This window comes from Saimiri boliviensis, chromosome 14 (genome assembly GCF_048565385.1).
Source record: "Saimiri boliviensis isolate mSaiBol1 chromosome 14, mSaiBol1.pri, whole genome shotgun sequence".
In the NCBI taxonomy this organism is placed as follows: domain Eukaryota; kingdom Metazoa; phylum Chordata; class Mammalia; order Primates; family Cebidae; genus Saimiri; species Saimiri boliviensis.
Genome location: NC_133462.1, coordinates 91,699,446 through 91,713,154, shown reverse-complemented (window position 1 = coordinate 91,713,154; position 13,709 = coordinate 91,699,446). Strand labels below are relative to the sequence as shown.

General features: G+C 43.9%; 1 protein-coding gene and 1 non-coding gene across 3 annotated transcripts; both read right to left on the bottom strand.

Annotated features, from left to right (window-relative positions):
• Positions 1–1,536: 1,536 nt before the first annotated feature.
• Positions 1,537–11,729, bottom strand: COX20 (cytochrome c oxidase assembly factor COX20). Of its 2 annotated transcripts, XM_039464286.2 has the most exons (4): positions 11,277–11,413; positions 3,062–3,176; positions 2,863–2,926; positions 1,537–1,804 (listed from the first exon to the last, which is right to left on the bottom strand). In XM_039464286.2, the coding sequence occupies exons 1-4, from the start codon at positions 11,316–11,318 to the stop codon at positions 1,666–1,668; spliced, it is 360 nt and encodes a 119-aa protein (XP_039320220.2). In that variant the 5' UTR covers positions 11,319–11,413; the 3' UTR covers positions 1,537–1,665. The 2 variants fall into 2 exon arrangements, with proteins under 2 accessions (XP_039320220.2, XP_074241540.1); XM_074385439.1 differs by lacking the exon at positions 3,062–3,176 and having other exon boundaries at positions 1,779–1,804; positions 11,277–11,729.
• LOC120362110 (U6 spliceosomal RNA) lies at positions 6,931–7,035 on the bottom strand. The gene has a single exon (XR_005578105.2). It is a non-coding gene; the product is annotated as a U6 spliceosomal RNA (small nuclear RNA).
• Positions 11,730–13,709: the final 1,980 nt, after the last annotated feature.

Sequence of the window (13,709 nt, the reverse complement as noted above, 5' to 3'; positions counted from 1 at the left end):
ATTTTTTTTTTCTTTTGAGACGGAGTCTCACTGTTACCCAAGCTGTAGTGCAGTGGTGCGATCTCTGCTCACTGCAACCTCTGACCCCCAGGTTCAAGAGATTCTTGTGTCTCAGTCTCCCAAGTAGCTGGGACTATAGGCATGCACCACCATGGTGAAACCCTGTCCCTTCTAAAAATGAAATTTTTGTATTTTTAGAAGGGGTTTTCCCATATTGGTCAGGCTGGTCTTGAACTCCTGACCTCAGGTGATCCACCTGCCTCGGACTCCCAAAGTGTTGGGATTACAGGAGTGAGCCACCACGCTCAGAAGAATTTTTTGTTACTTGGTTATGACCAATTTGGATAATGTAGACTGCATGCAACTTTGCTTTGTGCCACTAAGAGTGGGCAAACTGTCTTTTACTTTTTGTGAATCAGTAAAACTTTTCCCTCAATGTGTGTTTGACAGTGTCATCCACTGCCAAGTTAGGGCATTTAGTAAAGCACACAGCCTCTGCGTCACAATCCTTCTAGCAACAGCTGCAAGAAAAGATGGACATGGGAGGGAAAATGCTCTTGTGAATTGAACTGGAGCAGGCTCCACTTTTCTTTAGAAAAAGAGATAGATATAAATACTATTTTTTTCCCTTGCTTTGTTTCTGACTTGCATGATACATCAAAGTAATAGGACCAGTAATGGCCACAATCCTGTTGACTGCAGGTATCTTCCTCCCCATATTTCTTGTAAGCATTTCTTAAGGATCTAGCTTGTGTTTTGTTATTAATAGATTTTCTTGAAGTACTGTACTGATTAAAACCAGAAATAAATAACTGCATTTTCCTAAAAAGGGAGAATTTCTCCTGGATGAATAAATACTGAGGATTTAGTTGGATGCTGTGAGCATCCAATTTAAATCATCTCTAGCTTGCTATTCTTTTAAGTAATATTTTAATGGGAGTAGCTGATTGACTTTCAAAGATTGTTTACATTAATAAAAAGTAATTCTGCAGTTCTTTTTCTATTGCGTCAGTCTCCCAAACAAGTTCCATGTGCTTATTTAAATTCAGAACTAATTATACTTAAAAATTAACCCTGCATACCTCCCAAAAAATGTTGAGGGGAAGACTCAAATTCTAAGAAATGAGAAAACACTTGTCAAATGATGGATGCATTTAAAGAGTGATTTGCAAAGTGATAAATTCCCTTAGTTTTAAATCTTGTAATGCCATTAGCTGCTACAAGAAGCCAGGAAGTATTTGCTTGCTTTTAATGGGATCCTAGTGAGGCCGAGGTTTTTGTTAAGGGAAGTTTACTTATCATTAAACTCTAAACTTATTTCAAGGAAACTCTTTCCAAGTACATTCTACGCTAGGGCTTTTTTTTTTTTTTTTAAACACTAGGTTTTTATTGGCCCCACTGCCAATAGACTCCGTTCACGTTTTAAGTATGAGAAGTCCACTATATGTAAGATGTAATAATCCTATACTGGCAGTAGACACAGGGCCAAAATTAATCGCCAAGTTTTCATTCCATACAACAACTGTGGGAAGAAAATGACTACAACTTAAACAAACTTTATTTTACTTGATTGAGAGCTTATTGTACATGAATTGTTTTGTGTGGTTGATCTTAGCTGCATTCACGCTGACTCCAGGGAGTCTGGTTTTCTATGCTCAAGGTTGTTCAATTGCTGCTGTTACGGTTGTTTTGTTTTCTTTCAGGATCGAGGTGGGTACCTTCATATAATAACTTATTTTTCATTCCTTGTCTGGTAATTCTTTGCTGGATTTTTTGCTTTGCATAATTATACCTACAATGAAACCTTGGAAGAAAAGAATAAGAAAAAATTATAAAGTCCTGCAGAAATTAATTTATGGAATTTCTCTATAAATCACACAAAACATATAGAATACTTAACAGATGACTACCCTGAGACTCAAAAACATGAATGTTCTAATTTGGAGTGCTATTTTTGGGCAATTTTGGTGTTAGAATACCTATGAAACAGAAGAATATCTACGTAACAATTTGTAAAGTGATAAAAATCGATTAGTTTTTTTCTTTTTTTTAATGGGGACAGGCAATGGCTCGCCTCTGTGGATTGCCTGCCCGCCCCCAAGATCCCATTAGTTTGGCTGGGCGCGGTGGCTCATGTCTGTAATCCCAGCACTTTGGGAAGTCGAGGCAGGTGGATCACGAGCTCAAGAGATCAAGACCATCCTGGTCAACATGGTGAAACCCTGCCTCTATTATTAGCTGGGCGTGGTGATATGCGCCTGTAGTCCCAGTTACTCGGGAGGCTGAGGCAGGAGAATTGCTTGAACCTGGGAGGCGGAAATTGCAGTGAGCCGAGATGGCGCCACTGCACTCCAGCCTGGCAACAGAGCAAGACTCTGTCTTCAAAAAAAAAAAAACCATTAGTTTTGTCTTCTGATGGCATTGGTTGTATCTGCTGTATGCTATGTCTACATAAAATGATTTCCGTCACCTTAAATAGATAACCCTAGAACTTCATGTATAAAGGAACCACATTGTATGTATATATACTGTAAGGTCTGGCAAATATTTGAGATTCATCCACATTTTATATTCACTCATCAATAGCTGTAAACACATTCTTAAGGTAAGGGAAAAGGTTGAGGCTTTCCTACGTGAAGTGTAGATACCACAGCTTTCTTTTTAATGGGATGTCTAATATCATGCATTTATCTGTTCAAGCATTTTAAGACAGATTTCCATGAAAATGTCCTTAAAAATCAAGATTCATTCTTCACTGCGGGTGAGAATCTCCCAATGGGAGCTTGCTCTGAAAAGAGCGTGTGCTTTTTGAATTAGATAACATTATAATCATGGATGTTTTTGAATACTTAGCGAACATACCAGCATCCCAAAGTCACCAAGATGAATCCTCCTACTCCAGCATCACATGATCTTCTAATTCTACCTGTCAAAAATAAGCATAACCATCATAATCAATTAGAATTACAATTTATATACGTTACTCCATCTAGAAAAAAATAGCTAATCACATAAATGCTTTTTTTAATACATAGAGAAATAAAAAAGCACAGATACTCACTAGTGAACAAAAAGTGTCCAAAGCCAGCCACAACAGATCCTAACGAACCATACAGTACTGAATCCCGGGCGCAGGGAATATTTTCAATATCTAAAATTCCTAGGAGCTTAAAAGGCTAGAATAAAAGAAAAGAAAAAAAAAAAAAACCCCTAGATTGAGTAAGAAAGTTATTTTATTTTAGGGTGGTTTGACAAAAGTTACACCATTTCTTTTGTTGTAGTTAAGGGTTTAAACTAGAACATACCGTGTGACAACCTGAATCAGCTTGCTTTGTGTGTGTCCAGCTTTGGTATGCAGTCTGCATCTTTAAATCCGAAAACCTTAAAAATTGGCCCAGAAAACCCTAAGCAATAGGGTAACATTGAGCTATATCTTAATTTGCTAACCACTTGACTTGGAAATAGGAAACATTTTATTTTATGAGCTCTTTAAATGAGTTTATTTAGGAATATGGCTATTACTGAAATTGGAAGCAGCACAGTTTGCTTCAATAACTCTAATAATTTGGGAAGCAGAAACAGGAAAATAATTCGTGTTTGCTTATGTAGTGCTGTTTAAAATTTCCCTAATAATTACCTTTCAGGTTTTACTAATATTAACTAGGCTGACATCAACTGTGGTTGTAATAAGTATTTCATGTTAAGATAAACATGGGCAATATATTCAGCTCTTCCAGTCTGTTTTCTTGCCTGTGAAGTGAGGTTGCACTTGATTATTTTGATTCTTTGAATACATGGTAATGTGACAGCTAGGTATGGCAGAAAACCTGGGAGTCCAGAGAGCTGGATTTTTGTCTCGGGTCTGCCACTAACTTTTGTATTCTATAGATTATTTTAATCTCCATGGTCTCAATCTGTAAAATGAATGGGCTGGTTTAGATTGAAGTTCCTTTAAGTGCTAAAACGACTTCTTTTTCTACAGTCTTGGTTGGATTTATGTATTTCTTTTCCCCGTATGTTTAACTGAGATGTCTGTCACTTTAGGGCGGCGAGACAGACATTTAAAAGTAACAGTCACACTGTTGAACTGGCATTTCTGTTAACACAGAAGTTTAGAAAATTCGTAACTGTTTTCTAAAGTGTATATAAAGTTTTCAGTAAGACAGCTTTTAAAAGGACCACTGACCATTTAAAGGTTTAATAGTATTGTTTGGGGCAGGACATGAAATAAGAAGAGGATTCTGTAGGATGAGGTGATACCCAGAAAAGAAATGGGGAAAGGACAGTAAAAGGCAAGTCAGATTAAAGGTTGAAACGTGATACTCTCAATTGTATTTCTGCCTGTGTTTGCTTCTTTGGCTGAAGTATCTGCTGGAAGAAAAAAATGTGATTTGGTTCATAATAAAGTAAAAATTATTTGCTCTCTCGGATCATTCTATGTCATTTTTTTTTCTTTTCCCCTCTCCCTATCTGGCTCCCTGCATGCCTAACACAGGATTGCTTCAAAGCTTCTTCGTACAGTTCTCCACATTACCAAGAAGTTGGGGGATTTCATTGAGCAAAAAGACTCTCCTATCGGCCTGAAAGTGCAGGGAACACATGATCATGGAGACAGTGTTACGCAGATGGGTAATGCTGGACTTTGCGCCCCAATCTAGGGCTATAGCTCTAAACTATTTGCCCAAGGATTGGATGCTAGGGCCAGAGGGTTAGTTAGTACCAGTTTTATCTGGTCTTAGGTGCAAAGATGCAAGTGTGAGATCAGATTCTACCACAGAGTAGAAAGAAGTATTTTCTTTTCTTTTTTTTGAAAGTTCTATAGTCTCCACTTCCCGGTTCAAGCAATAATTCTCCTGCCTTAGCCTCCCGAGTAGCTGGGACTACAGGTGCGCACCAGAGTCAGGGTTTCACTATCTTGGTCTTGATCTCTTGACCTCGTGATCACCTGCCTCGGCCTCCCAAAGTGCTGGGATTACAGGTGTGAGCCACTGCGCCTAGCCTAGAACTGAAGTATTTTCTAGTCCTACTCTGAGATTCTGATCAGATCCATGATGGACCATGGGATGTTTTTTTTCTGATAACTATCAGACTGGGGAAACACTGATTTAGAAAATTTTAATTTTAACAAAAGCAAACTTGCAAACAATAGGAGAATATCTCAGCTGGCTTTAAAGGCAAATATCTAAATAAAAGCTACAACATCCTATTTAAAATTGTGCCTTCTAAGACAAAGCCAACCTCCAGCAAAACTATCTGGTCTAGAATAACAGTGGTTGATCTCATAAGAGCTCCTGGTTGGTGGGGGCTTTCGTGCCAGGCTCTCTACATGTTTTGTGATTTTCCAGCCTCTGTCAGATTACCTCTGAAACACTTAAGACGCTAATAAGTGTTGGCAGGAGTGGAGGCAGAAAAGTCAGTTTGACCCCAAAAACCTATGAGATCCATTGTGCCAAACCACATCATTAAGAAATAACCAAGTCTGGAGTGTGGAGGGTTTTGGGGGAGCTTTCCAGTTGTAACACATCTAAGGAGGAATACTACTAAGTCAGTAAATACATGCAATTTTTTATCAAAACTGGGCAAGAATATACGAAGACTTAAGATGGCAATCTTCCCTTTGATAGACAATCTTCAGCCTCCTGGTGGAGTTGGAGGTGAGACTACTAGTGACTTGGAGCGTGTTTATCTTTGTGGTTAAGTACACTGTGCTGTCAGATGCTCAGAAGTGGAGATGATGAATAAAGGATCCCAGGCATAACTTCCTTTGAAGTACTCTGTTTATATACAGAAATACTCTGTCCATAATATGCATGCCTTTAACATTTCTATCCCTTAAGTAGCCTGCAAACTTAAGGTTTAACTCTTGCCACTAACAAATAGATATTTTTAAAGCTTAGATTTAGAAAAGCAGCTTTACCAACTCACTTTGGATCTAAGGAAAGCTCAAGACATTTTCAAGCCAGAATGTCGATAATGGATAGAAACAGATCTCATCAAATGATAGCCAGTTGATCTTCCACCACTCAATCTGCTTCAGTGCCTGTATTTGCCTTTGCTCTGGTTGCAAAGGATGAATTGGCCCTACTCCCTATCCAAAACTTGAAGGGAGCACAGGCAGGAAGACCAGTTAGGAGGTTAAACAGGTGAGGGCCGGGCGTGTTGGCTTATGCCTATAATCCCAGCATTTTTGGAAGGCTGAGGCGGGTGGATCACTTGAGGTCAGGAGTTCAAGACCAGCCTGGCCAACATGGCAAAATCCTGTCTCTACTAATATAGTAAAGTACAAAAATTAGCCAGGAATGGTGGCATATGCCTGTAATGCCAGCTACTTGGGAGGCTAAGGCAGAATCACTTGAGACTAGGAAGTGGAGGCTGCAGTGAGCAGGGACCGCACCACTGCACTCCAGCCTGGGCACCCGCTCCATCTCACAAACACAATCCCTCTGTACACCTGTCTCCCCTCACTGGCCGCCTAAACTGCCATCCTGGTTTTCTGCTGCCTTTCATAGCAAAAGTTGAGACTAGGTGTGCTTTTCTACTTAAAACCTCCCATTCTCCCTTTGACTCGCTTTAGTGAGGCATCTGTCCACTGAACGCCACCTGACTGCACAAACAAGATCTCTGAAAGACATCCACTTTGCAGTCTGTCTTACTCTGCATCTCAGCATATGTGGCACAAACTATCATTTGTTTTTGGAACTATTTTTACTTGGCTTCAAATACAACGTCTCATGGTTTTCTATTTCACTGAATTTTTGTTGCTGTTCCGTCTTTTACAGTGATTCTGAAGTGCCACTCTTAACCTCTTGTGGAATCTAGTCTCTTCCTAGGTATCTCAAGGCTTTCAGTTAAATGCTATTAAATGATGCCTCCAGATTTCTAGATCAAACCCTAATCTCTCCCAACTTCAGCTTCATTCATCTGCTTATTGAACCACACCTTTTTTTTTTTTTTAATAGTGTCATCCTTGCACAAGGGCCATGCTAAGCATCTGTGTCATTCCAATTTTAGTATATGTGCTACCGAAGCAAGAACGGAACCACACTTTTCTGTATAAAAAGCGCCTTGTACCTAGTATTTGCAAAATAATTTTCACCTCCAAACCTGCCTGCTAATGGCACGCTACTCAACCCATTTTTAGACCCCAAACCTGAGTCATCCTTGATTCCTTCACCAAATCCATGTTCAATACATTAGCAAGTCTGGAAGGATTGCATTCAAAATACATCCTGAACCAAACCACTGCCCACCAACTTCATTGCCAATACATGTTGAGCATTCCAAATCAGAAATGCTCCAAAATCTACAGTTTTTTGAGCACTGATATGACACCAAAAGAAAATGCCTTTGTTTTTGATTTGGGAAGCTCAACCTGTACTATCAAATCACTGTCTATCAATAGTACCTGTTAGATCTTGATTTTATTCATAAAAATGTGTATCAGATGACTATAATAAACACGCCGGGCTTTCAATTATGCTTAGATTCTTTGTGTTTTTTTTTGAGCTGAAGTCTCACTCTGTCACCAGGCTGGAGTGCAGTGGTGCGATCTTGGCTCACTGCAACCTGTGCCTCCTGGGTTCAAGTGATTCTCATGCCTCAGCTTCCCAAGTAGCTGGGATTACAGGTATGCACCACCACATACAGCTAATTTTTGTATTTTTAGCAGAGATGGGGTTGCACCAGGTTGGCCAGGATGGTCTTGATCTCCTGACCTTGTGGTCCACCCGCCTCAGCCTCCCTGTGTTGGGATTACAGGTGTGAGCCACCTTGCTTGGCATGCTGATTCTTACCATTGCTCCAAAGGCCTCACGTGATCCTGTGCTTTTTCAGCTCCCACTCTAGTCCACTAGTCCAGGCACAGTGGCTATGCAAGTGGCCTCTAGCAAGCAGAGATGGTTATTACTGAACACATGCCGTCTTTCTCCTGGATCTTGGCATGGTTGGCTCACTAAACAAGTCTTGCTTATTGATTCCCCAGCAGAATGTCAGCTCCTTAAAAGGGATTTTTCCTGTCTTGATCAGTCTAGTTCCCAGTTTAGGGCCTAATACTCAGTAGATACTCTGTAAATATTTTTTGAATAGGTGAAATTAAGAATTTACCTGAATGTGAATTTACCTGTATGTACCAAATTTCACATTTTAAAAAGTTTCTTAGAGGACAAGAAAGTGGCAAAGGATGGTTTTCAGGGGCTAGTTTTATTAAGGTATGCCAGCTTGGTAATTCGCATTTTTACTTTAGGGTTACTAATTCTTTTTTTTTTTTTTGAGACAGAGTTTCGCTCTTGTTACCCAGGCTGGAGTGCAATGGCGCGATCTCGGCTCACCGCAACCTCCGCCTCCTGGGTTCAGGCAATTCTCCTGCCTCAGCCTCCTGAGTAGCTGGGATTACAGGCATGTGCCACCATGCCCAGCTACTTTTTTTTTGTATTTTTAGTAGAGATGGGGTTTCACCATGTTGACCAGGATGGTCTCAATCTCTTGACTTCGTGATCCACCCGCCTCGGCCTCCCAAAGTGCTGGGATTACAGGCTTGAACCACAGCGCCCGGCCACTAATTCTTATAATAAAATAACCCTCCTCCCTGAGTTGTGCTGGAATGATCACTGACAATTTTTTTTTTTTTTTGAGATGGAGTCTCCCTCTGACACCCAAGCTGCAGTGCAATGGGGAGATCTCGGCTCACTGCAACCTCTGCCTTCAGGGTTCAAGTGATTCTTCTGCCTCAGCTTCCCGCGTAGCTGGGGCTATAGGCATGTGCCATCACGCCCGCTAATTTTTGTATTTTTAGTAGAGATGGGGTTTCACCATGTTGGCCAGGATGGTCTCCATCTCTTGACCTTGTGATCTGCCCACTTTGGCCTCCCAAAGTGCCTTGGATTACAGGCATGAACCACTGCACCCGGCCCAAAATTCTTTTTTAAAACATCACCACAGGTTTCCTTTCCGCCATTACCTTGGGCTGTTAATTAGTCATAGCTTATATTAATTTAATTAGCTTTTTGATGAGCTCTGATAGGTACTGCTGTTTCATGAGCAATTTCTTTTGACTTCCCACATCTATGCTGTTTTGAGGCTTATAATTATTTTTCTTTTCTTTTTTTTTTTTTGAGACGGAGTTTCACTCTTGTTACCCAGGCTGGAGTGCAATGGCGTAATCTCGGCTCACCGCAACCTCCACCTCCTTAGTTCAGGCAATTCTCCTGCCTCAGCCACTGCACTCCAGCCTGGTGACAGAGTGAGACCTCAGCTCAAAAAAAAACACAAAGAATCTAAGCATAATTGAAAGCCACGGCGTGTTTATTATAGTCATCTGATACACATTTTTATGAATAAAATCAAGATCTAACAGCTGGGATCACAGGCACGCACCACCATTCCCAGCTAATTTTTTGTATTTTTAGTAGAGACGGGGTTTCACCATGTTGCCCGGGATGGTCTCGATCTCTTGACCTCATGATCCACCCACCTTGGCCTCCCAAAGTGCTGGGATTACAGGCTTGAGCCACCGCGCCCGGCCATAATTATTTTTCATTTCAACAACTACAATATTGTTTTGCTGTGTACTGATGAGCCAGTTAAATTGGTCAATGATATTTTTTTCCATTTAGTTCTTTTAAAAATATTTCCAATGGATTAAACCACCTTTATGACCTTATCTCCTGTCCAAAAATTCCAGATTCCAGTGTTATCCAAAGCTTAATCTAGGATTGACTGTGTGTAGTTATGGTACATCATGAACTAGAAAGTTTCAAACAAGGATTTTTTTTTTTTTTTTTTTTTTTTTGAGATGGAGTTTTGCTTTTGCTGCCCAGGCTCGATCTCAGCTCACCACAACCTCCACCTCCCTGGTTCAAGCAATTCTCTTGCCTCGGCCTCCCAAGTAGCTGGGATTACAGGCATGTGCCACCATGCTCGGCTAATTGTTTTGTTAAGTAAGAGACAGGGTTTCTCCATGTTGGTCAGGTTGGTCTCGAACTCCCAACCTCAGGTGATCCACCCCGCCTTGGCTTCCCAACAGGCAGAAGCTACCACTGCACCCGGCCATAAGGAGCTTTTTTTAAAAAAACACTAAACTTATTCGAAATGGGCAGTGGACGGGACAGTAAAAACAGATGAGGCACCAGTAATAGTATGTCACTTGACAAAACTTTTTGACGTTAAATTATGAAAACAATTTATACAGTATTTGTTAATATCAACTATATGATCTTATGCCTTGGCCAAATTTAGATGGAACCCCACCAGATAAGCAAGCCAGAGCAAGCAGTGAGCAAGATTTCCAAGCTGAGAGTGTATTTTAAAAGTATGTATCATTATCTGGAAAGCATATATTAGGAGCCATTTAGCACACAGTGGGTCTTCAATAAATGTCTGCTCATGATTAGCCAATGTTACATCCCATAATTTATACTAAAATACTTTTTTTCCTCTTGCATTATCCTTTCCTGAACCACCTGTTCTGCCCTGAGGATATAAATTGGGTTCCCTGCTTTTAATAAGGAGCCCAGGCAAAGACAAAGACAAGATCATTTATTACCTTCTAATATGCTGAACCTAACGACATTCAAGATCCCTGGGAAGATGGGGAAAGCGCTTAAGTCGTCTTTGGAGGAACAGGAGGAAGAGCGTTTCGTTTAGCTTTCCTATAACAAGAATTTGGGTTTTATCCTTAGAGAGAGAGGATGGGCTGCTGGAACTGGATGTTAGGCAGAGGGATGAAACTGTCCAGTTTACCGGTTGGAAAGGACGAGCGGACAATAACGGAAGGTGGACTGAGGAGACGGCATCGAGACGGACAGCAGCTAGGGAGGCCACTGGTGACTGGGGAGAAACCTCAACCCTTCAATTCAACGTAGTACGATCAAGTCATCCCTGCCTCCCTCTACGTTAAATGTGACCAATACAACGTTAAAGACAAGGCACCCTGTCCTCAGGGAGCTTTTTAGTCTCTGCTGTTAGCTTTTACTAGCAAATTACGTGCAGTGCCCTTAGCAAAAAAAATTTCTCGCCAGAAGATTCCGCTTTGTTAGCTTATTTCATAGTGACTACTACTGGTCCCCTTCTCCCGCTAGTGCTGGTCACTTTCGTCCGGCGACTTAGATCAAAATGTCCTATTAATGGGACTAGGAACAGTGAAAATAGTTGGAAGCCCAAGGGCGGCAGAGAAGCCGGTGACACGTGCTCCGGGCCCCGGCGCCCCGCGGAGGCCGCCCTCACCCCCGCCCACCGCGTCCTCCCACCCGCGGCGCGCGCCCCGCCGGCCGCTGCGTTACCTTCCGCTTCGCGGGCTCGTCGGGCTCCGGCACCGCGGCCATGGGGACGGCTCCGCGCCTCCGCCAGCCCTGCGCGGCCCGGGCCCCCGGAGCTGCAGGCCGGCCCGCCGCGCCCCTCCCCGCCCCGCGCCTGCGCGCCGCCGCCCGCCCCGCCCCGCCCCCACGCGACGGCCGCCATCTTAGCGAACGTTCCCGATGCTCCGCAGTGGCCGCCGCGCGCCGGCGCCTAGGCCGCCAGGTCCTTTGTTCCATCGAACGGGTCACACTTTCCTCCCGGTCCGGCACGCAGCCAGCAGGGCCGGGGGCGCAGAAGGAGAAGGGTTCGGGAAACAAACCGGCTCCCTGATTCCTGGCAGGGCGGGGCGGAACCGAGCCAGACCGCTCCACTTCCCGCCCCCGCCGCCCCAACCGCCCCTCCCCCTCCGCCCCAACCGCCATTTTTTAACCGTCTCCGGCGCGCGCGCGAGCTCGCGTGCACGAGCGCCGGGCGCGCGCCGAGGGGTGGGGCCGCGGCGGAGGGAGCGGGCGCGGCGCCGCTGCTTTGTCCCGGGGGGTGGCCCCCGCCGCGGGGGTCGGCCCGGCCCCGGCCCCGGCCCCAGCCCGGCCCCGACCCGGAAGTCGCTCCGCGCCGGCTCGGCGGCCCTCGTCCCCTAAGTGTCCTTTGTCCTTCCAGCCACCGGACGAGCCCGTGGTGCCCAGGCGGCCCCCCTCCGCCCCAGTGCCTGCCTCGCGCCAGCGGGGCTCCCACGCCCACCCCGCTTCCTCCCTGTTACGGTTCCATTACTAAGTGGCTTTAAAATAGCAGCGCGCAGTTCGCCTGAAGGAGACTGGGGACAAAATGGAGGGAGCGGCTCGCTCCTGTGCGTGCGTCAGGACGGGGGTGTCCGCGCGGAGGGCGCGCAGGGCGCGCGGGCTTCCGGCGTTCCAAAAAACGGCTCCGCGGCGAGCGTTGCCGAGGCGCAGCGGCGGCCCCCGTCCCCCTCCTCCCTGCGACTGCGGCAGAGCGAGCTGGCGAGCCCGGTCCAGAGCGCGCGCGTGCAAGGTCGAGCCCGTTGTCCAGCCGTCCAAATCATGCCGTTCTTTGTAGTGTTTAGTTTTTCCCCTTCGACCTGAGGCCTCCTTTGTGTCTGTACTTTTACATGTCACGTTTAGGCTGCGTGTATTTCGAAGGGCACTCCTGGGAGACCGGGCTCGTGGAGTGTGTCGTTGTGCAAAGTCATGCTGCTCTGAATTTTGCTGCTCGCTGGCACGCAGCACTCCATGTTAACGATGTGGAATTCGTGTTGGTACCGTTCCTTGGGCGGCGTTTTAAATCCGTAATGACCTGACTTTCATGCCCATTTAATACCTTTCTGCAATGCCAGTAAAATACACAGTGTATGATATGTATTTATGTGTCAGAGTTATTGTTTTTAAAGTGAGGTTTTTTGTTGGTTTTTTTGAAATGGGAGTTAGAATCTACATACTGCTCCACTGTTTGCTAGGGAAAAGAAAAAAGTCACCCTGCTGGTGATACCCTGCCATTTCTGGATTCTCGGCTGAGCTTTGAACTATGCTTTGAACTCTAGGTCTGAAAGGTAGTGTTTAAGGTAGTATATTCCATGAAGGAGTAAGGAATTCTTTTGAAGTCATTGCTGATTATGTTGTAAAAGGAAGGAAAACTGGAAAACTACCAGGTGAAACACCACTGAGTCATCCTATTTCACGTTTTATTGTGACTTTGAAAAATTGCCAGAGTAAACACTGTAGGGGTCCATTTCATTTGTCTTTGAGTATTTTCATATGGATGATTATTTTATTTTATTTTTTGAGACAGAGTCTCACTTCGTTGCCCAGAGTGGACTGCAGTGGTGTGATCTCAGCTCCCTGCAACCTCTGCCTCCCAGGTTCAAGTGATTCGCCTGCTTCAGCTGGGATTACAGGCACGTGCTACCACACCCTGGTAATTTTTTGTAGAGACGGGGTCTCTCCATGTTGGCCAGGCTGGCCTCAAACTCCCGACCTCAGGTGATCCTCCCGATTCGGGCTTCCAAAGTCGTGTGATTACAGGCCTGAGTCACTGCGCCTGGCATATTTAAAAATTTTTATTTTCACAAAATTACGTAATACTTCCATTTTTAATTGTTTTAACAGTTATAGGATGGAAAGTAAAAATGACTTCTTTCTCTCCTTTTTAAAGAATATATTACTAACAGTTTGATGTCTCTTTTGAAACTCTTCTTTTTTCTTCTTCTTAAAAAGTATTATTTGTAGAGACGTTGAGGGTGAGGGGGGTGATACTCACTATGTTGCCCAGGCTGGTCTCGAACTCCTGGACTGAAGTGATCCTCCTGTCTCACCCTCCCAAAGTGATGAGATTACAGACATGAACTATGGAGCCTGGCTTTTTCTTATTTCTTTTCTTTTCTTTCTTTCTTTTTTTTTTTTTTTTTA

Coding starts and splice junctions, on each gene's coding strand:
- COX20 (XM_074385439.1), bottom strand. CDS start 11,714: ATGGCGGTTGGGGCGGAGGGGGAGGGGCGGTTGGGGCGGCGGGGGCGG. Junction 2,927..11,276: donor ACGAGCCCGCGAAGCGGAAG/GTAACGCAGCGG, acceptor TATTTTTGACAG/GTAGAATTAGAAGATCATGT.